The 23,981-nt window shown below is 41.3% G+C and overlaps 3 protein-coding genes across 4 annotated transcripts in view; 2 read left to right on the top strand and 1 right to left on the bottom strand.

The window, feature by feature from the left end:
* Positions 1-3,170, top strand: part of MGAT4A (alpha-1,3-mannosyl-glycoprotein 4-beta-N-acetylglucosaminyltransferase A) — an 80,003-nt gene extending 76,833 nt beyond the window's left edge. For both annotated transcript variants that reach the window (XM_057422215.1, XM_057422216.1), the window contains 3 exons: positions 98-164; positions 1,822-1,934; positions 2,100-3,170. In XM_057422215.1, the coding sequence (XP_057278198.1) occupies positions 98-164; positions 1,822-1,934; positions 2,100-2,126 (207 nt within the window). In that variant the 3' untranslated portion in view covers positions 2,127-3,170. The remainder of the gene's footprint in view (positions 1-97; positions 165-1,821; positions 1,935-2,099) is intronic.
* Positions 3,171-7,719: 4,549 nt separating this feature from the next.
* UNC50 (unc-50 inner nuclear membrane RNA binding protein) lies at positions 7,720-12,304 on the bottom strand. Its single transcript, XM_057422271.1, has 5 exons — positions 11,720-12,304; positions 10,693-10,813; positions 8,735-8,874; positions 8,557-8,658; positions 7,720-8,022 (listed from the first exon to the last, which is right to left on the bottom strand). The coding sequence occupies exons 1-5, from the start codon at positions 11,997-11,999 to the stop codon at positions 7,886-7,888; spliced, it is 780 nt and encodes a 259-aa protein (XP_057278254.1). The 5' UTR covers positions 12,000-12,304; the 3' UTR covers positions 7,720-7,885.
* A 430-nt stretch (positions 12,305-12,734) lies between these two features.
* Positions 12,735-16,135, top strand: LOC130606212 (cytochrome c oxidase assembly factor 5). Its single transcript, XM_057422329.1, has 3 exons — positions 12,735-12,886; positions 13,179-13,262; positions 15,426-16,135. The coding sequence occupies exons 1-3, from the start codon at positions 12,785-12,787 to the stop codon at positions 15,465-15,467; spliced, it is 228 nt and encodes a 75-aa protein (XP_057278312.1). The 5' UTR covers positions 12,735-12,784; the 3' UTR covers positions 15,468-16,135.
* The last annotated feature ends 7,846 nt before the right edge of the window (positions 16,136-23,981 follow it).

The following is a 23,981-nucleotide window of genomic DNA, read 5'->3' on the forward strand; positions in this document are numbered from 1 at the left end:
GATGCTGAATATATAACAAGACTGCACACACATTTGTCTTTCCCTGGTAAAGTCCTGTGCCAGAATAAATGATCTTATTTATGCTTTCTTGTTCTAGAATGAAGAAATGGTATTAAGCAAAGAAACCAAAGACAAACGTTTGGAGGATGGCTACTTTAGGATAGGTATGTCTCAGTGAAAAAAAATCTGTGTTGTTGCTACTGCAACAGTTAAGACATTTTCATTAAGACCAAACCAAACCTAAAACTGAGCTTTAATAGTTTGGTTTTGGGTCCATGACTTGTAGGCTTTACTTAATAATGTTCCAAATATTTCTTTTTCGAGACTAATGTGCTAAACAAAGATATAGTGTGACCCTGAGTTGTAGTGCAGCTGCATCTAACTTCTCTGCCAGGGTCAATCACCAAGATTATTGTAGAGGCGTTTCCAGGCTGTGTAAGATCACCTCTGCTACCCTGTGATGGTGCAAGTGCCTCCATGTGAGCTGTGTGCTTGGCCTGGGTTTGAACCCACCGTACAGCTGTCTTGCCATGGGATGAGGTGGGCATATCCATGGCCAAGTGGCTATTGGGGAGAGTGCCAGGATACCTGTTGTAAAGGACAAGAAATTTTACTTGTGGATTGTATTTAATTGCTGGACATATGTTGGGTATCCCTGTTACAGTGAGAGCAAGTTTTTTCATCTTAGTGAATAGCAGTTTTTCTGTGTTTTAAGCGTAAAGTCTAAGTGGTCTTTTAAATTTGATTCTTATTCCTCCTAATATCATAGAATCATAGAATAGTTAGGGTTGGAAAGGACTTTAAGATCATCTAGTTCCAACCCCCCTTCCATGGGCAGGGACACCTCACATTAAACCATGTCACCCAAGGCTCTGTCCAACCTGGCCTTGACCACCACCATGGATGGAGCATTCACAACCTCCCTGGGCAACCCATTCCAGTGCCTCACCACCCTTACAGTAAAGAACTTCTTCCTTATATCCAATCTAAACTTCTCCTGTTTAAGTTTTAACCCATTACCCCTTGTCCTATCAAAAATATAATTAAAGATCCTCTAAATAGGAGTACATCAAGCAGAGCATAAATAATATCCCTTGTCCTTAAAACACATAAGCCTTCCTGAAAACACATAAACCAGAGACTTCATATTTAGCTCCATGAAATTATATTAAAATCTGTGCCAAAATCTTTTTGGGTGCTCCTACTCTTAGACATTTCCAAGGTTTTTTATTCTTACATGTAATCCTGTTTGGATTGATGCATCTTCAATTAGGTCAGGTTGTCCAGAACCACATCCAGCCTGGCCTTGAATGTCTCTAGGGGTGGCGTACCTACCACCATCTGTGCAACCTGCTCCAGTGCTTTACCATCCTCATTGTAAAACATTTTTTCCTCACATCCAGCCTGAATCTCCCCTCTTTTGGTTTAAAACTATCACCCCTCATCCTATCACAACAGGCCCTGCTAAAATGTCTCTCCCCATCTTTCTTACAAGCCCCTTTTAAGTACTGAAAGGCCTCAATAAGATATCCGCAGAGCCTTTCCTTCTTCAGTGTGAGCAACCCCAACTCTCTCAGCCTTTACTTATAGGAGAGGTGTTCCAGCCCTCTGGTCGTTTTGTGGCCTATCTTGTTTGATGCTGCAAAGCTGAATCTGATATCAAAATTGTTTTGAGAATGATTCCAGTCAACCCCACAGCCACCAGCAGCCGGTTTCACCTGTCAATTGTGATATTACAGGTACATTTTTAGGGGCACAGTTTTCGTACTTTAGTTTGTCGGACAGGAGTTAACTGAAGAGATACTTTACCTTCTTTTACAGGTAAATTTGAAAACGGTGTAGCTGAAGGAACAGTTGACCCCAGCCTAAACCCTATTTCATCATTCCGGCTTTCAGTGATACAGAATTCAGCAGTTTGGGTGATTCTGAATGAGGTGAGAGATGGTATAACCTTTTAAAAGGGAAATTGGCAAATGTGAGATTTTTTCATTCCATTTTGAAGCTCAGAATTTTGGCTAATGCTGAAGCAATTATCTCTTCTTACCGAGAAATTTAATACCCTAAAACATGACTTTGTTTTTTCTGATTCTCTATTTCAGATTCATATTAAAAAGATTACAAACTGATCACAGAAACCTGCTTTAGAGGAAAAAGAAAGAATCCTTAACTTTTCCAATAAGATCTGACATCCTTAACAAGTCACAAATTGAAAATACTGAGCATGCACCTTATTCCAAATTTCTTTCATTTTCACTTGAACTCTACCTCTTGTGAAATCTACTGTAGAAGAGAAGATTGTATTGACCCCATCTTACCTGATCCATCCAGAAACTGATGCTCCACACTGATAATGTTCGTCTGAGGCCAAAGTTGTCCTCCACTTTAATGTGACTTTACCATCCTATGGTTACAGATCCCTGCTACGCTTAACCTGTACTATTTTGATAGTATAGTACTATAGAGAAGTTGTACATATTGTTACATTCCTTGAAGAAGAAGAAGAAAAAAATTATTGTTAAATATGTTTTATGAAGGGGGTACTTTCGGAGTTCCATTTATTTTCTATGACAAGAACCCTCTTTTATAGACTGTCAGGGATATATATTAAAAATGTTAGGGATATTTAATTTATTAAAATAATTTGAAAAGTACATATTTTTATGCAGTAGAATTTTAAATTGATATAGTTTTTTTATGAATTCTCTAGTTTAAGTTATCTTTCTACATTTTCCTTTGGAGATGCAAACATTAATACCATATTTCAACTATACTGCCATGTTTAAAAAAACCCTAGATTAAGTTTCTAAATTATGTAGTTTTGTACACGGAATGTGAATGATGTTCAGAGGCATTAACAGAGCTCCGAAGAGCATTTTTCTTTGGGGCTATGAATTTCCACTATGTACAGTTTGTAGCCACATGAAAAGCATGCTGAAATGTCTTGTTTCATATTATGTACAAAATCTGCAGTGATTTTAGATTGAATCCATTGCATTTTAGAAGAATTTTTTCAATTCCAAACAGTTCTTTCTAAAAATCTTTGTAGACATTTCCTAGCCTGGACAAATTCATTTTCTGTACTGAAACAAGAAGATCATTCTCCAGCTTTGCTTTGGAATGACAGAGGTTAACTTTGATCAAAAGAATTAATAGGAGTTAGATACACTTGATCTACAGAGGTCTCCTTTTAAAAAGTTCTGTTACCTCAGTGTGTAGTTTAGATACATTACATACTCATTACAGTGAGTAGTTACGGTTTATTTTCTTCCATTGTTCAAGAATGAGGTTTCAGTTTGACTCCTTTATTGATCAGTGTTGTAATTCCCACTGACTTTTAATAGCATCTGAATTTGGCCTCAAATTAGTATTCTGCCTTTTTGTTTCAAGGGAAACAACAGTGATGTTAAATGGATCAGGAACTTGGGCAGGAACAGAAAGTGATTTGAATTCGATCCAGAGTGGAATTGTTGCAGTACTAATGATGCCACTGCTCTTAAAAACTCCTTCAGCTTAGGTGCTTACGTATAAGGACATGGCCTTGGCAAAAATTAAGGTACCCAGTTAGAACGGTCAGGAAGAAGAGCAGAAATTCCTCTCTTTAAATAGGAATAAAGTGCCTGATTGACACTGGAGGGAGGCATCTACCCTGGCTTAGGGATTCCCTGCTGTGCTGTGAACCAGCCTCCTGGAACTGACATTTTGAAAGCTGGCCCAGTCTTTCCTGTGGAAAAGAAACCCTTCCATTATCCCCAACATTGAATCATCTAGTCTGGAAAAGGCTTTTAAGGTCTTTGCGGCCAGGGCACAGGTGCACACAACCTGTTGCAGGGTCCCTGATCTAGAGCAGGGCTCTTGAGTTGTTATCTACAGCATCAAAGTGACTAACAGATCTGGCCTCTTTTTTATGACGTATTTATAAGGAACAGGAGCCTAAATCTGACTCCCTGGCACTGCAAGCCATCACCACTCTTTCCCTCTGGCTTGTTGGAAAATTGTGTTGTAGCTTTGACAGTTCAGGATATTCAAGAGCTTAACTACTTCTACAGACTGTAGCTATTTTGTTTTAGCTATGTTGTCTGGGGACACAGGGAAGACGGGGTTTGTACACAGAGCTAAGACCTTCTGTGTAGCTTGAAGAAATGTAGAAAGCTACCAGGCAGGCCTTGCTGACATTTTGGGATTGCATTGGATGGTGTAAATAAAATGTTACTTGGGAAGCTGGTCTTGCCAATAAAGACTGTGGGCATAAGCTAACCACTGGCTTCATAAATAGGGTTTATTTTTGGATTTAGGAATGTGGATGGATAGGGTCCGAATCCTATGTGAATTTAACCTGTTGGGATGCCACAGCCCCGCTTGTCATACATGATGCCGTACCATCAAAGTATTGCCATGTGATGGCTTTTCATCACACGTTATCTACCAAATGTCTAAGCAAGTATTTAGGTTTTCTTCTCAGCTGTGCCTGTGAATGAATGATGCAAGTAATTCAAACCCTAGCTATATATTACAATTTAGATTGCAGAAATACGTTAGACACTGCAGTTCTTAATAGAAGTAGTTTTGCAGACAATGATTGTCATCTTTTTCCATGAGTTCAAAAGTTTATTGGTACTGCTTATTTAAGAAAGCTGTGTGCTTATTCTCCAAGCATCGCTGTTCTTGATGTTTCATACTAGTTGAGGTGAATCATTGCTAATATATTTAAATATATAGAACCCTGACCACAGTGATTGTAGGACTCTGGTTAACAGTATATTTAGTTTTCAAAGATGTTGAGAGGAAACTTATCAAAGACAACAAATTAACTAGTGCTTGGCAAAGTATGTGGGGGGGTTCTAAAGATTGTTGCATTTTTATTGCATCCTACTAGCAGAAGTTGGAAATACTCCAGGCTGCTCTAACACTTTAAATGTTCCTGAGCTTTTATGTTCTATAAATAAATGTGCCATGCTAATATAAATTATGTTTTGTAAATTCAGACCTGGTGTAATCAGATAGTTCTGCAAATTTCCTTGGAGATTTTGTTGAGAAATACAAAAAGGGAAAACTTTTTCTAGCTACTTATTTCTACAGACAGCTGCTTTGGGCTTTCTGCCTTTCAAATTCCAGTCCTTAAGTCTGGGTTAAGTGGTGCTTTGGCTCAGCAGTCATCAGCTTGGGCGCTGTTTATGGTGGGTGTGCTCCAGAGGGGCTGGAGTCTCTTACACGTCTCAGTCGTAACTTAACAGTATTACCACAACAGTTCCTCAGCATCTTAAGCCTATTTCCTGATATTTGGGGAGGTTTTTTTCCCACCTGTATTTAGTTTCAAGTTATTTTGTTGTGGCCTTACAAATACCCTCTAGGCCACTAAATCTTAGAGTAATCAAATCATGGAAAGCGTTTCAGAATAAACTGCATTGTCATATGATCATATTATTGTTATGATTCCTGTCAGCTCCTTCTGATGCTGTTAAAGCTTCAGAAAAGGGAACTTTGTGAAGCCAAAGGCATTACCAGAAACCTTCATTATCTGAGCAAATTATTCTTAACTTCTTGTACTGGATGCCAAACAGGATGGCTGGTATGAGTGCTGGATTTCCAAGCTGAGGAGGGTTGCTCTGGAGCAAGGAGATACAAAAGACTTGGTATGACCTTGCTCTGCTTATTCAGTAGGTAGTGCTTCTGAAAGCTTTGTAAATAATGTGAACAGGATGTGATCCCAAAGTAGCACTTTTTATTTTTCAATTAAGGAGTGTTTCTAAAGCACTGCATAAGCTTTGCGCTTTTGCAGGCATCTCAACCATGCATTTGTACCTGTAGAAAATATTCTCATAGATACATCCGGTTTTTCTTAACTGAAAGGAGTCTTAGAAAAATTCCAACAGATAAACATATGATTCATGGACCAATGAAAGACTGGCTTCTTCTGTTGTATTGCTGCTTGTACAAACAGTTAAAGATGGTTTCAAAAGCAGCTTTTAAGTACCTTGGGTCAGTTTAGAGCAAAGCCATTTATACTTTGCCCATGTGATACACAATTCCTTGAATGGGCTGGAGTATGATCAGGTCTTTGGAAAAAACTGAACAACTGTGTAACATCTTTCCTTTGTGGTTTTTTTCCTTAAGTGTATTATCATTTCAGTAGTCTCTGTTTTTTGTTGGAAATATTTGCTCCAGATGAAGTATTGTAGTAATTTGTAGTTTGCTTCCAATTTGGACAATACTATTTTAGTCTTTGGGTGGGGAGCACAAACCTTGGCCCCTGACAAAAACTAACCGTAGGTTCTACATTTGTTCTTAGTAGGAACTATGTATTCTGAAAAAGCTGAAGTGAGTAACCATAGTAGTAAAGGGGAAAAAAGCCCTTGTGTTTTTAAATCACCTTTGCAATCACCAGCATAATGCTGAAAGGCCATTAAACAACTTGTGTTTTCAGGCTAGCATTGATTGCTGATGTAAGAAATTGGTCTTCGAGTGTCACTTTTCTGACCTTAGTGGCCTCTTAAGGGTTTTGCCGATTTCTGCTGTAAAAAGTGAGCTGCTAGAACTTTTGAAGTAGCTTAATTTTGAGAACAATGAAGTATTCCTTCAAGGGGACAAACTTTGATATCCCTAAAGGGAAGGTACGCAAGCCGCAAGTCCTTCATTGGTTTCACTGATATTACACCATGGGGCACTACGTATGAAGTATTTTCACTGCTGAAGTGAATTGGGTGATCACTGGTGCTGGATTCCTGTTAGGGAAAAGGTGTACAGTTGGGCTGCAGCTGCCTGCAGGCCAGGAGCTTGTGCCAGCAGCAGGGGTAGGAGCAGGTCCTAACTGGAATCCTTCGCCTTCCATGGATCAGTGCTCCCCTTGTTAAAAGGGGAACTTTGCTCAGCATCTGCTGAGAGGGAAGCATGATTCTCTTCAAGCCTTAACAGTGGCTGAAACACACAGTACTGTAAGACGCACTGCCAGCATATTTGGTATTTTAAGATACAGTCTTTTCCATAGGTATCAAATTCTAGTATTGAAATATTATGTCTTACTGTAACCAGTTTATTCTTGTGTTGTTCTGGAAACTGAATCCTAGTGCTCATGTTTCATACTGAACACTGCTTTGGAAAGTTGTCATCTGCCATTTCCAGAAGGTAGCATTTGAGATGGTCAGTTTATACCCCTTGCCTTGTGGCCCTTGCAGCTGCAGGCATTGCCATGAGCCCACCCTTGTAGCCAAATGAAACTTGTACTTTCCTTCTGTGTTCATTGACCTGCCACGTGTAAGGGTGGTTGCTAGAATAGAGATTGGTTTAAAAACTTGCTGCTATACTTGGAAACCTGATATGGGTCATGTTAATTGTGCCTTTCATCACCGTTTCTTCTGTGTGCCAGAGTTGTCCATGTATATTTGAAGTAGTCATAAAAATAAACCTGTTCTCCAGTTCTTTCATGAAAGGAGGGGACAGTTTCATATCTAGAGACAGCTGTTGCTTTACCATTACAATACTACAGAGATCCATATGTTCACCCAATCCAAGGCAAGGTATTCCAATATTATTCTTCAGTAGAACTGCTTTTTGGTGTCACTTAAAATCCTCATAATGTAGAGCTTATGCCAGTATGTGCAAAATAGCTGCAGTAAGAGTTATGCTAAATAGACTTGTTGCAGTTAAATTTAAGCTACAGAGATGTACAAGTAACGCTGTTTTAGGAATGTACTACAAAAGTATTTGAACAAAATTGCTAACATGTTTACTGTTGTAAATATTTTAATAAAAAAAAGGACACTTCAAACTTTTTTACACAATTATCTACAATAAAGAGAAATTTACAACAATTTACAAAATGCTCTTTTCTTTACTGTCAAGACAGCTCAGATAAAATCAAAATAAACATTAGATACGTAAAGTCCTGGTTTTATTTCACTCTGTACTTATAGAAGGAACAAAGCATTTTGGTGAAGTTCCATCCACATGCCAAGGAGATCAAGTAGAGCAGGATGAGAAGGGCGAACGGATACAAAAGAATAGCTGTGTTCTTCAAAAAGGGCAATGCTGAAACAGAAACAAAACCAAAGCAAATATGAAGCAGTGCCCTTTTCAAGAAAGTTCTTCATGTAGGATGGCCATGGAGGAAGACTAAGAAAAAAACAGTGCTACTCTGCCCAACTTCTGCTGTCATCTCTGCCCTACTAGTCCTACCACCATCGCAGATCAGAGAGGACTTGAGGTAACTGGGGGAGTTAACACCCTGGGAGATGTTTTGTCTTAAACTCGGTACAGAATTTTTATCCAATGCAAATGTTTCAATTTGTTTTTCTAGTTCCTGTGTAAATCCAAGTTTTACAAGCCCTGTGGACCTACAGAGCTAATATGGGGCAGGAAGCTTGTATGGTGAAGAATATAATTTTTCAGTTAAGATATCCACACAGCTGGGCAGGGATTGGTAAATTTCTATCAGACTTCTTTCACTACGGAGATAAGATTACTTCAACACTCAGCTGAGTCTCTTGTATTAATTTACAAATTAATATGCTGAAATTACGCTCTTGTTTTTAGTCAAATAGAAAAGAGGCTGCCATTACTCACCACTGTATCCTAGGAATGTCACATAGATGTAGTAGCCAATTGCAATCAGCCATAATGTATTCCCAACAAAATAGCCAATGACAGAATCAGATATGATGATATCTGGAAGAGACAACTGCTCTCAGCTATTGTGACACAGCGCGATTCTGAAGCAAAGAACCCAAACTATTCTACTTACAGTTGATGAAAAACAACTGGATAAAATGCAAAATGACTAGAAGTGGATAGAAAGCATTCAGATGAACATCAAAGGCATATCCCCACTCCACATCATAGTCTCTGTTTTGCTGCTTCACCAAATACTTATTAGAAATGAACCTATATGAGAAGACAATTGAGAATGTTGTTAATATGACTGTAGAGCTGACTGACAAAGCATTGGTTTGAGACAGTAAGACAGGTGTGATCCTAGCTCTACCCTAACAAAGTTTCCACTATCTGGGAGAAAACACACAAGAATTACGAGGCCAGGTTATTGCCAAAATGTTTTTTGTTAAAACTATAATTGCATCCCTTGCATTCAAGAGGCAGCTGAGACATTCCTGTAATACAGAAACAAAGCTTTGTTTTAAACAGATCAGTGCTACAATTTATCACTGCAGTAATAAGTTCTTTGGGTTGTACACACAGGAGGTGACTTCAGAGAAGTGCCCCTACACAATCAACACACCTCCTATAGGGATGGCTTAACTCATCTTCACAGAACCACTGCACTGCAAGCACAGAAAGAGGGCAAGGATAACAGGCTTAAGGTGAGCCCATTCTTATTTTTGAAGACACGTACTAACAGAATGTGCACTGCCTGGTGTGACAGGCTGAGGAACAAGCCTCAAGACTGTTTTCTCCAGCTGAAGTTCTGCTGACATCAGAAAATGTATCCCATTTATAAGAGGAACAAGAAGTCAATCCATGCTCAGAAATAAGAGACCAGAGTTTTTGTGGTAGCTTCCTCTGATGTACTTTCTATGCTAAGGGCAGGGTCAGAAGAAGGCAGAACATGGGTGCAAGGTGGAGGAAACAAGAAGGGGTTCAGACTCACTAGGAACGGGGGGAGCTTTTGAAAAGAAAGTGATCCTGCACTGGAAGAAGGGACCTGAACCGAACTGGAGCCAGGTGATGGGCAGCAAGGCCTGCAGGAAGCTGACTAAGGGACAGAGAAAAACTGTCTTTCTAGCTCAGGAGACTGAATCCAGAGGCACAAATCACTGGAGGATGCAGGGAAGAATTACTCTGTGCTCTTCTCCAAGCAATTTATGGGTTACTGGGCCAGACAGCAGAGGTACCTTTCATCTGTCAGCTACAGTTCTGGTATGTGCTTCATCCTGAATTTTGCAGTTGAAAATGGGAGTTCCTATTGTTTGAAAGGAATCTCCCTTTTCTGAGCGGTATTGGTTTAAGATGTCAGCTCTGTTCCCAAGAACTCAACTTTAAGGGCTCTTACTTCCTTATGTTCTTGGTAAAATAAAAATGTTTTCTTTGTTCCCCTCCCCTTCCCACAGCCCAGAAACAGTGACTTCCCACTGTTTCATGGCTCCCTTGAAGGTGTGGGACACATCTATGATGTGCTGAGACCCAGGTTGTAAACTTACTCCCTACTGCTCTCCCCTTCTTAAAGTCTCTGGACATTACAGGCTAAAACTGGCAGCAGGCAGCAAACAGCAAACATACACAAAATAGAACCAACATTGCTTATAGTGGAAATAGCTAAAATCTTCAGCAATAAGCATGAGCCAATTGTATATTGCCCTACTTAAATACAGTCATCCTTAGGCTTACATTACCTAAGCTGTTGAATCAAAATAAGAAATGAAGTAATATTGGTTTTGATCACCACAGTCTTGATCTGGCATTACTGCTGAAGATTAACCAGCACAGAAAGAAAGAAAACAAGTCAAAATGTTTCTCATAATACAAACTTTCTGAGCATTCACCTTTTGCAGGAAATAATGGTAAAAAAAAAAATGCATCCTTTTTTAAAGCAACATTTTGAAACAATTACCATGTCAGCACAAACCAATCTACAGTCAATACACACTTTATGATATTGCCCCAAAGAACCAAGTGTCATGCAAACAGCAGAGGATGATCCTTATCGGATCAGCAATACTGAACTAGGTTTCAGCCCTCACTACTTACCACATCAGAGTTGCAATCAGGAGGCCAACACCTACACAATCGATGAATACAACCCAAAGTAGCAGCTTTATTGTTTCAAAAAAGCCCATGTCCAGCACAAATCCAAATCCTACAGTAGACACTGAAAGGAGAATGAGGTTATTTAAATTAGCTGTGGACAAGAAAGCATGAGATCTTATACCACTATATCTTTTTGATTATACTGTTACAAAACATCCAGTTTCATTCTTATTTTGCTCCCCGAGATTTTCAGTCCCACAACTAATTTTTTTCCCACCCAAAACTAAGCATAAAGCTATTTATTCATAATATAATCCCTTTCACAAATTGGAGGACACTCATCTGTACTTGGGCTTAACAACGTAACAGCAAATACTATTGCTCCACACAAACTCCTTTAAAAAAAAAAGCCACACAAAACTACAATAGAATATACTTTGGTTCATAAAAGCTCCTTGTTAACCCAAACCATGTGTGTGGTGATACATACTTTCACTTTAGAATTAACGGTTTTGGAATTACTAAAAGCAACGTGCTATGTAACAGAAGATGAATAGGGTAAGACTTATATTTGCAGTTCAGTCTCAAAACTACACAAGAGGCTTTGTTTATACCTTAATTCTGCAATATGCAGAATCTCACTAAGGCTTTCACTGCAAAAATAGCATTTTATCTGTGATGTTCAGATAAACCAAGTGTTCGTATTTTTTTAAGTAAAACATTGCTGTATGGCATGGCATATTATTACTGTCTGTAAAGTTACAGGGAATTATATATAGTTTGAAATGCAATAGGAAATGAGTTGCAATAGAGAGAATAATTCAAGACTAGATAGTATTAGTTGTCTCCTCCATTTTCTAATTCCCACTTTAACTTCCAAATGGTTCGGTCATTTTTTTCTGTTCAACTTTGATTAAAGGATAATCCATACAGGTTGGTCCTTTTGTGTGTGTGTTATTAGAAGGGCCACAAATGTATATTCCTAAACTTTCCCTGACTCTCTTTCATGCAATTCCCTTGCACTCACCGCAGAGCCAGATACTGAGAAGCACTAAGAAAGCAGGATCATCTCTTGCCCATTGGTCCTTTGTCTGTTTTCTGTAGTGAAAGTTCCTATAAACCCTCTGTGGTGAAGTAAACAGGTAAAGCATCTGCCAAAGAGCAAACTCGAAGTCCATCTGTCGGAAGTGGAAGAGCCTCCGCAGGTACTTGTAGCGCTTGGCTCCGGCTGTATGCCTTGCAGCATCCCTGGGGCTCAGCACACCATTGCCCTGGCTCCGGGAACTAACTGAAGTAGTTGGCAGCATTTCGCTGAAGAAGCAATTTCAAAAGATGCATTCGGCTTAGCACATAATGAGGACTAAAGCCACGACCAGGCCATTCACGCCACGTAAGTTACAAATGCTACGCACAAGTATGAACTGTGACAGTCACAGGCGAGCCCGCCATGTCCTGACAGTGCCTTTGCGGACTGCTGGGGAGGGCAGTAAGCGGGAAAGGTGGAGCAGGCACCTCCGCTTCAGCACCGCCTGCCAGGCGGCCCCGACCCTGCGGCCCCATCGCAAAAGCGAGTCAAGGCCGACAGGCTCTACAGCAGGCGAAAGGCCGGAGAGCGCAGCCAGGGGCAAAGGTACGATTACCGGTCTCTCCGTCCGTAGTTCAGCCCACACCAGCCCAGCATCGCCCAAGTGACATCCGTGACCGCCCCACAAGCGACAGCCGCCGCCCTCTCAGCGGGACCCGCATCTCAGCGCCGGGTGGGAAGCACCGAGAGCCCTCATTCCCCGCCAGCAGCCGGGCTCGCACCACCGCGCCGCTCGTCCCTCAGCAACCGGCAAGGGGATGGGACCTCACCTGCTGCCGCAGCGCGACCCCCGCTTCACCCGGTGGTGGGGCCGCTACCACCCCCCGCACCAGCAGCCTTCCGGTAACGTCGGTGACGCAAGCGCCCCGGTTTGCTTCCGGGATCCACCCCGCCTCTTCCTTTCTACCGCCGGAAGAGGGATAGGGCTAAGGGCGCCCGGCATGGCGGCCGGTGCTGGTAGTGATGCCTGGGTAGGCCGCAGCGAGCTATAGAGCCTGTTTTTCCACCATGCCTAAGTACTATGAGGATAAAGAGGAGGACGGACAGGCCTGCGGGGGAGTGAGGGAGGACCTGCGGCAGTGTCTGCTGGAGAGCCCCTGCGTCCTGCAGGTGAGCGCTGCCGCTCTCCCGGGATAGGGCTCGCGGTCCTGCTGCTGGTGCTTCAGTCGCCTCCCTGGGCTTAGGGTGCCCCGAGGCCCGCTCAGGGTCCTTCCCCGAGGTCTCTGTCAAACCCCTTAATTTGGGTTTTAAGAAAGTTAAGAAATGGCGACTTTAGAAGAAGGCGCGAGTCACCGTACCATGACAAAATCCCGAGTAAACCTCATGTGAAGTAGTTCGATGTCTTATTGAGAAGCTTCTGCGATCCGTTTAAGTGTGTAATCCTTTGTTTTTCGTCTCACAGGAAAATAAAAGCCCGAAGCAGTGCTTGAGGGAAGGACACTGTCGAAGTTTGCAAATGACGTTTTTTGCATGCAAAAGATCGATGGTGAGTGTTTGTGGCGCGTTTCCTGCTAGCGGCCTGCATGCTTGCCCTCTTTTTTCCCGTTTTCTGAAGAAGAGCGCTCAGATCAGTAAAACTGATGTCATTAAGCAGAATAAGGCTTGCAATTGAAGTCTTTTCAGAAATACGGATGTTGTACATCTATACATCTGAAGAAAAAGCGGAGTATAAAAGAGTTGGAAAAATGCATATTTGAATTAGGCTTAGAATGTGACAGGTAAATGAGGCATTTTTGCTATTTTTTTATTAAAGCTTTGGTTTAGGCAATATTAGTAGGTCAGGTAATTGTGAGATAAGATACTGACAAGCTAATTTTTGTTTGAGGTCATTGGAAGAGATCTGTATGGAGAACATTTAAGTGAAGAGGTTGTGCTATTGAAAAAAGGCTTTCACTGATGAAGCTGGCTCTTGCATTCAAATTACACTATTCTTCATTTTCTTAGAGGACTGGAGTTCATAATAAGTAACAGTTTGGGTTTTTTTTTAACAGTGAGCTGTTAAGTATGATAGTGTGAAGACAGTTTTAAAAATGTAATTAGATAAAGTTTCCCCTATTTTATCCAGAAACATGTTGGTTGTTTCCACAACATTTAAAAAGGGGTTAGGATGTTGTAAAGATAGTATCAAAACTTTCTAAGCATAAGTAGTTCTGGGCTCACTTTTATTTGTAGGCAGTGTGGTGCATAATGAAGAACATGCAGCTAAAATGGTACCTAAAATTTTTCTTCCATTCTGTATTTTTGTTAAAGTTGTAGCAGCATTTCGTACCCCTCATATATAAACTGTATTAATACATAGTGACAAGTTATTATTATTTCTGTGGACAGGAAAAAAACTCTGTGTATTTAATGCTTGAAATATATATTTGAGATATATATATATATATATATATGTATATGTTGCAGCAGTGATACCATTACATGATGTGCCTGTATTTCTGTCTGTAGATTGCGAAGGGAACCTGGTGAAACTAAGTTTCTAGCCAAGTGTCTCCTGTCATGCAGGAAGAGGCCTGGCTCTTACATGGTTGTGTTTAACTGCTCCAAATTCTAAGGCTGATGAGTGACATTTTTCTTGCCCTGTGACCTCTGTAAATTTCAATAATCCTGCTCTGCCGCATTTGATACTTGGCATAATAGTAAGGCTGAGAGTATCCAAAACCAAGTTAGATGCTAAATGCAGATGTAATTTATAGTATGCTAAAACCATTAGGGGGTTTACCTAGATTCTGTTTTCTTTCTAAGGAAATGTAATGTCTTGTACTGAAGTTTATTTCCCTACTATTTTAGATGTTAAAGTAGGATTAAGGTTTAGAGTGGAAGCTGCTTGTCTTGGACAAGCTGTGTCATCATGTAGTTTAGCTCTTTACAAATTTTGCTGGAATTCTGAAGGAAGGTTAGTTAATGGAGGTAAAATACCCACCCTCAGATATTAGATTGATTACAGCTGAATTGCGGTCTGAAGCTGCTGTCTACAAGACTGACTAAAGTCAGAAGAATTTTCCCAAGATCAAAATATGTTTTTCTGCTGCACTGGCAAAGAACTTGCAGTTTAGCTTGTGTAAGTGCGCTCTGTAGCTTTTATTTTAGCTTTACTGCAATTTTTTGCTTCCATTAAATGGCTTTTTTGTAACTGCCAAGAATAAACCCACAGATTTCACAAGTTGAATATTATTTCACTTTTTACTGTGGTTTGGTGTTTTGTTGGGCTTTTTTTTCCCCCTAGAAACTTCTTGTATTTAAGTTACCCTTTTCCTCACTGACATTTGCAGTGATTCCCACTTCAACCCAATCTGAATTTTGCTCCTTCAGCTTATCAGTTAAGTTTGGAAAAAGAGATCTAAGCAGATGGACACTACCTTGTTTTTCCATGTTCCTTGCCACCCCACTATGATGTTCTGTCATTTGTGTTATTACAGAGAATGCATATCACATATTTTTAATTTTGAGTGAAATTCCAGGTAATACAATGTCTTTTTCATTGGAAGAACCCCATGATTTGTTGGCTACATCACTAATTTTCTTTACAGTAAATTCTGCTGTATTTTGGGCTTTGTTCTGATGTTATGAAGTGCCAAGACTTCACAAGCACTCTAAAGCATTTCTTTTGCAAAATGCATGTTTTTAATATGTTGATTTCAATTTTCAGTTGGATACTAGGGCAAGATTCAGAGGAAGGAAAGGATACTGAAGTCCCCATGAAGAGACACAGCCGTGGGAAATCAGGGCTCATCAGCACTTTACACAAAACAGAGACTAAAGGAAGAAGACTATCTGCTGCATCCTTTTATACAGTAATTTCGTGGAAGGTACCCAATCCTGAGTATTCCAATAGATTGACCTGGATGTGCATTTAAATGTTAAAATGAAGACAAGTGTAGAACTGCAAGTTCTGGCCAAAATGGGGACTTGTCATGCACTTGCAATAAAATACATAAAATCTAGAGTAAGCTGCAGAAGTTATCATTCTGTTTTGAAGTGAAGTTGTCTTTTGTGGTTTCACTAATTCTGAACATGTTTACTATTTCACATGACACAAGATATGAAACTGGAGTTCACTCAACTGGTATCCCAGAGGATGCCTCAGGATAGAGCTGTTTGAGTTGAATGAGGTTCTGAAATGTATGCAAGCTGTTTCCACCCCAGTAGGTTTGCTGCCCTATAAACCTGCACTAACAGGTAGGAGCAGTGATGTTTTTCCAGTCCCATATGTACAAGGATGGCATCACTTTCCTCTTGCTACAAATCCCTTTAATGTGGTGATTGATGTAAATGGTTATTAGCACTGTCTAGTCTTGTTGGGCAACTGGGTTTACATTTGGTTACTCTAAATTAAAAGATGTCTGATTTATCTTTCAAGTAGTCTGTCTTCTTTATTGTATTGACACAAGTCCAAGAGAACTATAGCATTATCCTAATCAATGACTTGAAAGCTGGATGCTTGGTTGTAGCTAATTGTATATCTTTGGATGGGTGAGAAAGGTGGTCCTCAGGCCAGCAGTTGAGGAAACCATGGCAGCTATTACTATGTTCTAGAAGTATTTACAGCAGTATGTGAGTTCCTCTTGAGATGACCCTGAATGGTCTTTCTGCATTATTTTCCAAGCAATTGTATAAATACTAATCCAAATGAGGGATGGTGATCTGGACTTTATTGTGTTTATAGAAGTAGTGTTCCACAAATTTACTTTCTACTTTGTGTAAGCAGTATTCTCATTTTTACTTTGTCACTTCTCTCTGAAATCTTTGGTTCTTGTTTATGGGTATAAAATACTCAAATTCTCATTCACTTAAATGGTAACTAGTTCCTGCTATACACTTCTTAATACTTGCTCTTTCTTGAGAATATTAGTGCTTTGTCAAATTTCATATAGTTTCACATGTTATAAAAAAAACTGAAGTGAAAAAGCAAAGAAATTAAGAGGGAACTATTGTTTTGCATTCCTTTGATCAAGTACGGCTGTGGCAGATCTATCTGAGGTATGACGGTATTTGTCAAGACAGATGACATCTATCAGGTAGTCTCTCTTGCCCCACCCTGGTAAGGAAGCAGGATTTATGGGGGAAGCAGGATTAAACCACGACTGTGGTAAATACTTACTGGTTCTGTTTGAGAACTTGTTTCTGAAGAATGTTTCTTTTTCCTTTCTTCAGTGTGTCTGAAGAAATAGATGGTACTATAGCTCTTACATATGGAAATTTGAATAACTTCAAACAAGGTGATCAGAAAAAAGATTAGGAAATAGGAGAGGTGAGAGTCATAGTAACTTCTTGGCTAAAACTGTGGCTGATTTACATTTAGTCTGAACAGATGCAAGCAACACTTGCGCTTGTAAAATTGATGACTTGAGTGAATGAGTATGTGTTGATTATTTAATTCTGTCTGCCTTAAGCAACTGCAAAGTGTGTTTATATTACTTGTATGTGTAGGATTTTATTTTTGCAACCATAAATCAACACCGATTTCACCTTTTCATGTTCTGTCGATTAAGTGAAAGCTAGTTCATTTGTCGAAGTGCTGTAAACATACTTTGTTTTCCCTAGTTACCATGTTATCTCTTTACATATACTAAAATGATAAATTGGTGCTGTATAAATACTGTGTATTATAGTTACAGTAGATAAATTGTATATAAATATTGTAAGAGTATTAATTATAGCACTCTAATTTCAAGCTTTTACTCACAAGCCTTCTCCCTTTGGGGAAAAAGAAAGACATTAAAAAAGGGAGTAAAAATAAATTCAAAGCCTATTGGCAGGTAGTTAAATGTCAGAGAGAAGAGTGGGAATGGTATGTGGGTTTAGTAGTCAAGGACTCTTCCATAGTCTGCGCTCTGAGAGCAGGCTATAGGCTTTCTTAGCTGTAATCATTGAAGTCTCACCTAACGGCACTGCAGCAGCTCCTTTTGGAAAAGAGCAGACAACTGGTTAGTTTTAACTAGTTATTTCTGGTGAAGATCAAGTGATACATTTAAATGTAGTGTTGCTACTGGACATTCTGTTAATTTAACAGAATATGTGTTTTGATACAGTGGAGTCCTAGTGTCGAAATTTCCTAATGGTTCATAAAGCTGGTTGGGCAGTATAAATATGCATATAATATGGATCAAAATACTGACTTGCTCGAGAGACTGTCATTGTTCAATGCAGTACTGTGTAACATAACATTCTGTCTAAAAATGACTAATTATATAATTGTCTTGGGCTTCTATGCACTGTCCTACTTGAGAGCTATTAATGTTTCTTGTGTGAAAAAGAATTCGTTTCATTAACAGAAAGCCCAAAGTACTACAAATTTGTGTATATGATTCCAGCTTTTTCCTTACACACAAAGTGTTTTAATTAGAATATATTGGTATTTTTAAGTCTCATGCTTTGTAGCACACCACTGGCTTTTATTAAAAAAATACTTATTTCTAGTCTGTGGTAGATTTTGCGGGATTGAACATGTAATGTGTTTGAATCTGTGAAATTGGACAGCGGAGAGCAAAAGATTGAAATGGTGCCAAAAGGCACTTACTGGTTTTAGAATCACGATTATATGCAGTGCTAATAATTTGTGTTGTGTAAGTCCAGGACAGTATACAGAACCCTTTCTCTGCTGCTGTAGTTTCTTCTATTTGTTTTACACCGTGGCAGAGTCAAAGGGTGTTGAGTGCTGTTGAGATTCGTGTTGCAGACTGCCTCCATCTGTGTTAGGACCTGTCTGCATTGCTGCATCTGGTTTCATCAGTTAATGTGTTCTCTCCATGGTCCGTATTTGTATTTATGTAGCTGTAAACACATACAGCAGAACGACCCGCATGTTTATCCTGATAAAAAATAGGCCATACTTATTTATTCTGGTTTTGAAAATTCTTTAGGTCATGAAATCTGTTCTTTCAAGTTAGTATGAAGCTAAGCACATTGTTTAATCTGTTTAATGTTACAGAATCTGTTTAATGAAGTCTCATGTTCATATCTATTAAAAAGAGAGAGAAAGGGGTTGGCGTTTAACAAGTATGCACTTTTGAAAGTTTTTCTGCTTCCAGAATGTATGTGTTTGTATTACAAAGGGGTTCATTATTCAATGGTTGGCATAAGAAATTTGTTGTGTATTCTCTCTTCACTTCCAAGTTTCTGGGGAGTAGCAGGTTAGATGATAGGCTTTTTTCATTAAAGCCTTTTTTCATTATTTCAGTGGAAGCCTGAAACAAACTAGACTGACACCTTCTGCTCCTAAGAAGAGCACTAAGTGCAATCATCTTCTAAAATTGCAGTCACAGAATGTAGGTGGTAAGCAGTATCTGTTGTTTAAACCTTTGGCTGGAAAACTTGGAAATACAGAACTGCAGCAGCTTTGCTATCATGATGAATTTCACAAGTCCTCATGCTGCCTCAGTGCTTGATATGTGGTCATTTAAAATATGTATATTTATTCTAAATCTGTATCTCATTGTTTAAAGCTGAAGAGCATGACAGTTTTAGTTTCAGTCATAAACTGTACTTGACAGAATAGTAACCAGAAACCTTAAGATCTTTTTTCCAAATGTGCATGCTGAGTTATCTATTTCTGGCATAGTTTTGCTGCAGGCATCTGCAGAAAATTGTCAATTTCGGTAAGTGGTATACTCCACAATGACTTGGTTGACACTCTGGGGGAAGAGAATTCTGGTTTTGCATTATTGGTACTATTACTTTGAAAGAAGCTAGGGAAAAATAGTGAATATAGGAATTGGCTTGTAATTTGTATGTTCTAATGAGAACTGTGCTATTGTGGAAGTGTATTGTGTTGTCTGTCATTATCATGAAGGATGAGGAATATAGACTTTTTTTGTTAGTTCATGGCAGGAATCTTTGAGGCCCTTTCAGTGGGAGAAGTTCTAAAGTCTTTCTGGTACGTAGGTCACAGACATGTAATACTTGTTAGATACTGCCCTTGAATCTCAGGCTTTTGATTCTGTGTCAGTCATACCTCTCTAATGGTTATAGCAGGATGGCTTCTGGAAGTCTGAGTGGGAAGAAATCTGTTGGAGGTTGTCAGGTCTCTGGCATGCTAAGGAAGATGGAGGTAAATAGCATGCTGAGGGGAGTCATTGTAAGATGTGTAAGCTTTTGCATTGCTCAGTATAAAGGCAGAAACTACATAAAGCCCTTTATCAGCTGAGATTTGGCATCTGGTGAAGTGTCCCTTCCCACTTTATATTAGCAGTCTAGGTAAGAGTTTGACACCCTTTATCTGGTGTGACCTCCTGTGAAGGCTTTTATGCTAGAGAAAGGCACTTGCTCTTGAAAAGGGCATAAAATGTTTTCTTTTGATAGTGTGTACCAATAGCTAGTAGTCCTGCTTTCAAAAGTGCAAGTCTGTCTGGTGATCAGGATTTGACTTCAGCTTTCACTTGCAGAAGAAGGGATGGCTCTGCGAAAGAGGATGGTCCTAGGTTGTATTTTCTTGCTGGGAATGCATTTAAAACTTGGGGGAGGGAGAGGGGGGGAAAGGTAAGTGTGGCCTTAATATTTTTTGATGAAATGCATGGATTGACTTCCTGAAATCTTGTGTTATGCCTGTCTTCCTTAGTCACTTCACATATTTGTAATCTTTTAAGAAGGAGATAAATTCCCTTTTATGTTGTTTGGGTTTTTTTCAGTGATCTACGTATGGGTGAAATCCCCTCTTTCTTTGTACACTGTTAATGTGCTTCCGAGACTCATGTTGCATTTTGTGACAAGTGGTAAGTTGGGATCTTGTGTTCAATTCCTTGTCCATTACAATCCCGATGCCTTTTTTAGAGTCAATAGTTTTTCAGTCAGCTCTTTCCCCAGTGCTCAAGGTGCAGCTTTGTGTTCTTTTCCTGGATGTATAATCTGAGATTTGGCTATAAAAAAAATAATAATCATTGTGAGCAGTATAATGTACCAGCTATTCCAGAACTCCTTTGTGATGGCCCAGTTCTTTAGTTCATCATAGTGCCAGCTTTTGTGTTCTCCACGATATAATCAGCAGTGAGTTTATACACACTTCTACATCTTTGAGGAAAATATTGAATAGTCTTGAACCTGGTAAGTGTCCTGGGGCAGCTCTCAAGGTACCTCTACTCAAACACAGCTCCCTTCTGATAATCAGTTATAATTAGCTACAGATAAACCATGATGTTTTATGCTTCTTAATGTTGCCAAGCTCTATATGGAAATCAGAGTGTGCTAGTGACAGTGTCTACGTGCTTTCTAGCCTGTTCTGGCCAAGAATATTTAATGTTTTTTATGAGAGGATGGCTTTAAGTTTGTGTGGTATGCAGAGGAACTCCTATTTTATGTCTCCTTGTTTAAAAATGTGGCATGTGTTCATTAGTTTTGTGCCAAACTATGACCAAAGATAAATGTTAAAAATCCCATATGTTTGACAAGGCCTTGAAAATGCCTCCTCTCTCTAAGTTCTGTGTGATTTTGAAGAAGTCCTTCCATGGAATTTCACTGTTGACAGATGGAAAGGAAAGAAAAATGAAAAATTCAAGGTCCATCTCCTGGCTTCTCCAGATTATCATATTGAGGATTTGACCAGGCAGCTTCCAGCACTGGGGAGCTGCAACAGGCAAGTTCAGATTCTTGCAGTGGAGTGGTGTTGGGACTGACTCAGTTGGTAGTTGGCAGCTGTACTCTCTGGGTCATGCACGGTTGGCGGGAGGCATCCAGAAGAGTGTGTCTGTGTGTGTTATCTCCCAAATTCCCCAGTTCAGGGTGTTTCCTGTGCGCTGGAGCCTCTGGCAGACCTCCAGGGAGTGGCTCACAAGTAACCTGCCTTTCCCTATGCGTTTGTGTGCCATGTGAATGTAACAGAATGAGTCAAGAGCTGGACTGTGACCTCTCCTTACGGTCCTTCAAATTACACTTGGCACTGCTTGAGCAGGTTAAGTCCCTCACTGGCAGCGTCGTGGTATAGAGATTGACTAAGAAACGGAGCCCTGGCTCCAGCTACACAGCTGTTTCAGCAGCCATAGCTGGTTGATCCAGCTATCAAGTGGCTTCAAGTGGGAGTTCAAGTGAGTAAGGGCAAACGGAGGAAACATGCCGACGTTTTTATTAGCAGAGAAGAAGTTCTGGATTATTATCTCGAATTATTTGGCTCAAACTTCACATCCGCGATGCGGGTTCCTCTCAGCCCCGTGACGTGTTCTTTCTTAGATCCCCAGTTCAGCCTGCAGATGATGTCACAAGCGAACGCAGTTTCTGTGGGTTTGGATCCCGTGGGGCCGGGGATGACAAAGCACCAAGGGGCCGGCGGCTGGCCCTGAGGCGGGCAGGCAGCCCGGCACCTGCGGCCCTGCCGACACAGGCTTATTTCAGCCCTGCCGGGAGGGAGCGCAATGCAGTCCTTCCCCTGCCCGCCCCTCGCGGCGGGGCCTTGCGGGGCCGGACGGCGCAGGGGCCGGGCCCAGCGGCGGGGCGGGGCCGCCGCTCCCGGTGCCGTCACGAGCGGGCGGGCGCCGGCGCGCGTCGGGCCGCCGGAGCTGCTGAGGGTGCGGGGCCGGTGGCGGCAGCTGTGGCCGCGGAGGTAAGCGGGGAGAGCCGGGCGGGCTCCGGGAGCGGGCAGGGGCGGCGCCGCCGTGGTGTGAGGCGGGCGCCGGAGGGAGAAGGTGCATCGCCGGGGCTGGTGCGGCTGAGGTGGGAGTCACCGCTGACAGCTCCGGGTGAGGGGGCGGCCGTTGGCCTCGCCTCGCCTCGCCTCCTGCCGCCGCTGGGAGCGCCTCGCCCCCATCTTGGGGAGGCCTGGCACCCCGTGTTTGCTTCGTGCCACGGCTTCGGTCATCGCTGTGGTCCTCTGCGGCGCGGTGCTGCGTGTGGCGGCGTTGCTGTGTACGCTGGTACGCGGTTATCGTTGGTCAGGGTTCGTACTGGGAGTCCGCGGGAGCGTAGGTGAGCCGTGCCGGGCTGCCGTGTGTGAGTAAGGGCGTTCGAACAGCTGTCTCGGGAAGAGATGTGAGCGTGAGGCGTCGGCAAAAATGGTGAGGTTGCTTTTAATTTTGACTTCCTGTGAAGATCTGCTGGGAGAGCTGGGGTTTTTCAGCCTGGAAAAGAGAAGGCTCCTGAGGGACCTTCCCTTCTAGCAGCCTTCCAGTACCTAAAGGGGGCCTACGAGAAATCCGGAGGGACTTTTTACAAGGGCATGTAGTGACAGGACAAGGGGGAATGGCTTTGAACTGCGAGAGGGGAGGTCTTGATTAGATATTAAAAAGAAGTTCTTTAATGTGAGGATGGTGAGGCATTTGAACAGGTTGCTGTAGCTTCCCCAGCCCTGGCAGTGTTCAAGGCCAGGTTGGAAGGGGCTTTGAGCAACCTGGTCTGGTGGAAGGTGTCCCTGCCTGTGGCAGGGAGGTTGGGACTGGCTGACCTTAAGGTCCTTTCCAACCCAAACCATTCTGTGACTGTATTTTAAGAGGGTGCTTGGAAGCTCAAGTGTGTTCCTGTTTTCAGGTATTTTTATGAGATCCGTGCTTTTTGATATTCACCTGCATGCTTTTTTCACAGCTTTGTGCTGTGACATGGGTTTGAGCAGCAGACTGCCAGTCCCCATGTCCCCAAGATATTTGTGGTGGGCCACACTTGTTGTAGTACTAGAGTTACGCCAAGGCAAGGTAGTGTGGTTGCAATTAGCCGAAAGTAGTGCTCTGCCGCTTCACACCGGTGCTCAGAAGGAGGTATGGAAACTGCAGGAGGCAAGGTGGGACTGTCCATTCAGGGTTGGTAGCAGGAGTTGCAAAAAGGGAAAATCAGGAAAATGAGAGTGTCCATTGGCAATTGTTGTCTGGTGACATGTAGTGCTCTTTACTGAGCTCTGCTTTTTCATCAGTAATGCCATCGTTTGGGGAGCAGGAGCTGAAAAGCTGAACTTTGTGAGCAGAGTGCACAGTGCAAAGCAACAGGATATTGAAGAACATTTAACCTCCCTTAATTTATTCCAGACCAGCCTTTTTGATTCCTTTCACAATGTAGAGAAGCCTTAAAAGGAAGCAGATTGTGTGTTTAGTTTGGTGCATATTTCAGATTTTTGCTCATTTATGAAGCTAGAATATGGTTGTGAAATATAATGTATGTAGAGTCCTTTTCAGTACTGATGCACCATCATCCGTTTTGAATGGCTTTGATGGAGCAGTGTAAGAATGAAGCTGCAGCTTTTTCTCAGTGCCACGCATTTTTCCCTGTACAATGGGTAAAGGCAGTATATGCTGGT

Source organism: Pezoporus wallicus, unplaced genomic scaffold, assembly GCF_028554395.1.
Source record: "Pezoporus wallicus isolate ANWC-B61680 ecotype Strahan unplaced genomic scaffold, APGP_CSIRO_Pwel_v1 contig_5785, whole genome shotgun sequence".
Classification (NCBI taxonomy): Eukaryota; Metazoa; Chordata; class Aves; order Psittaciformes; family Psittacidae; genus Pezoporus; species Pezoporus wallicus.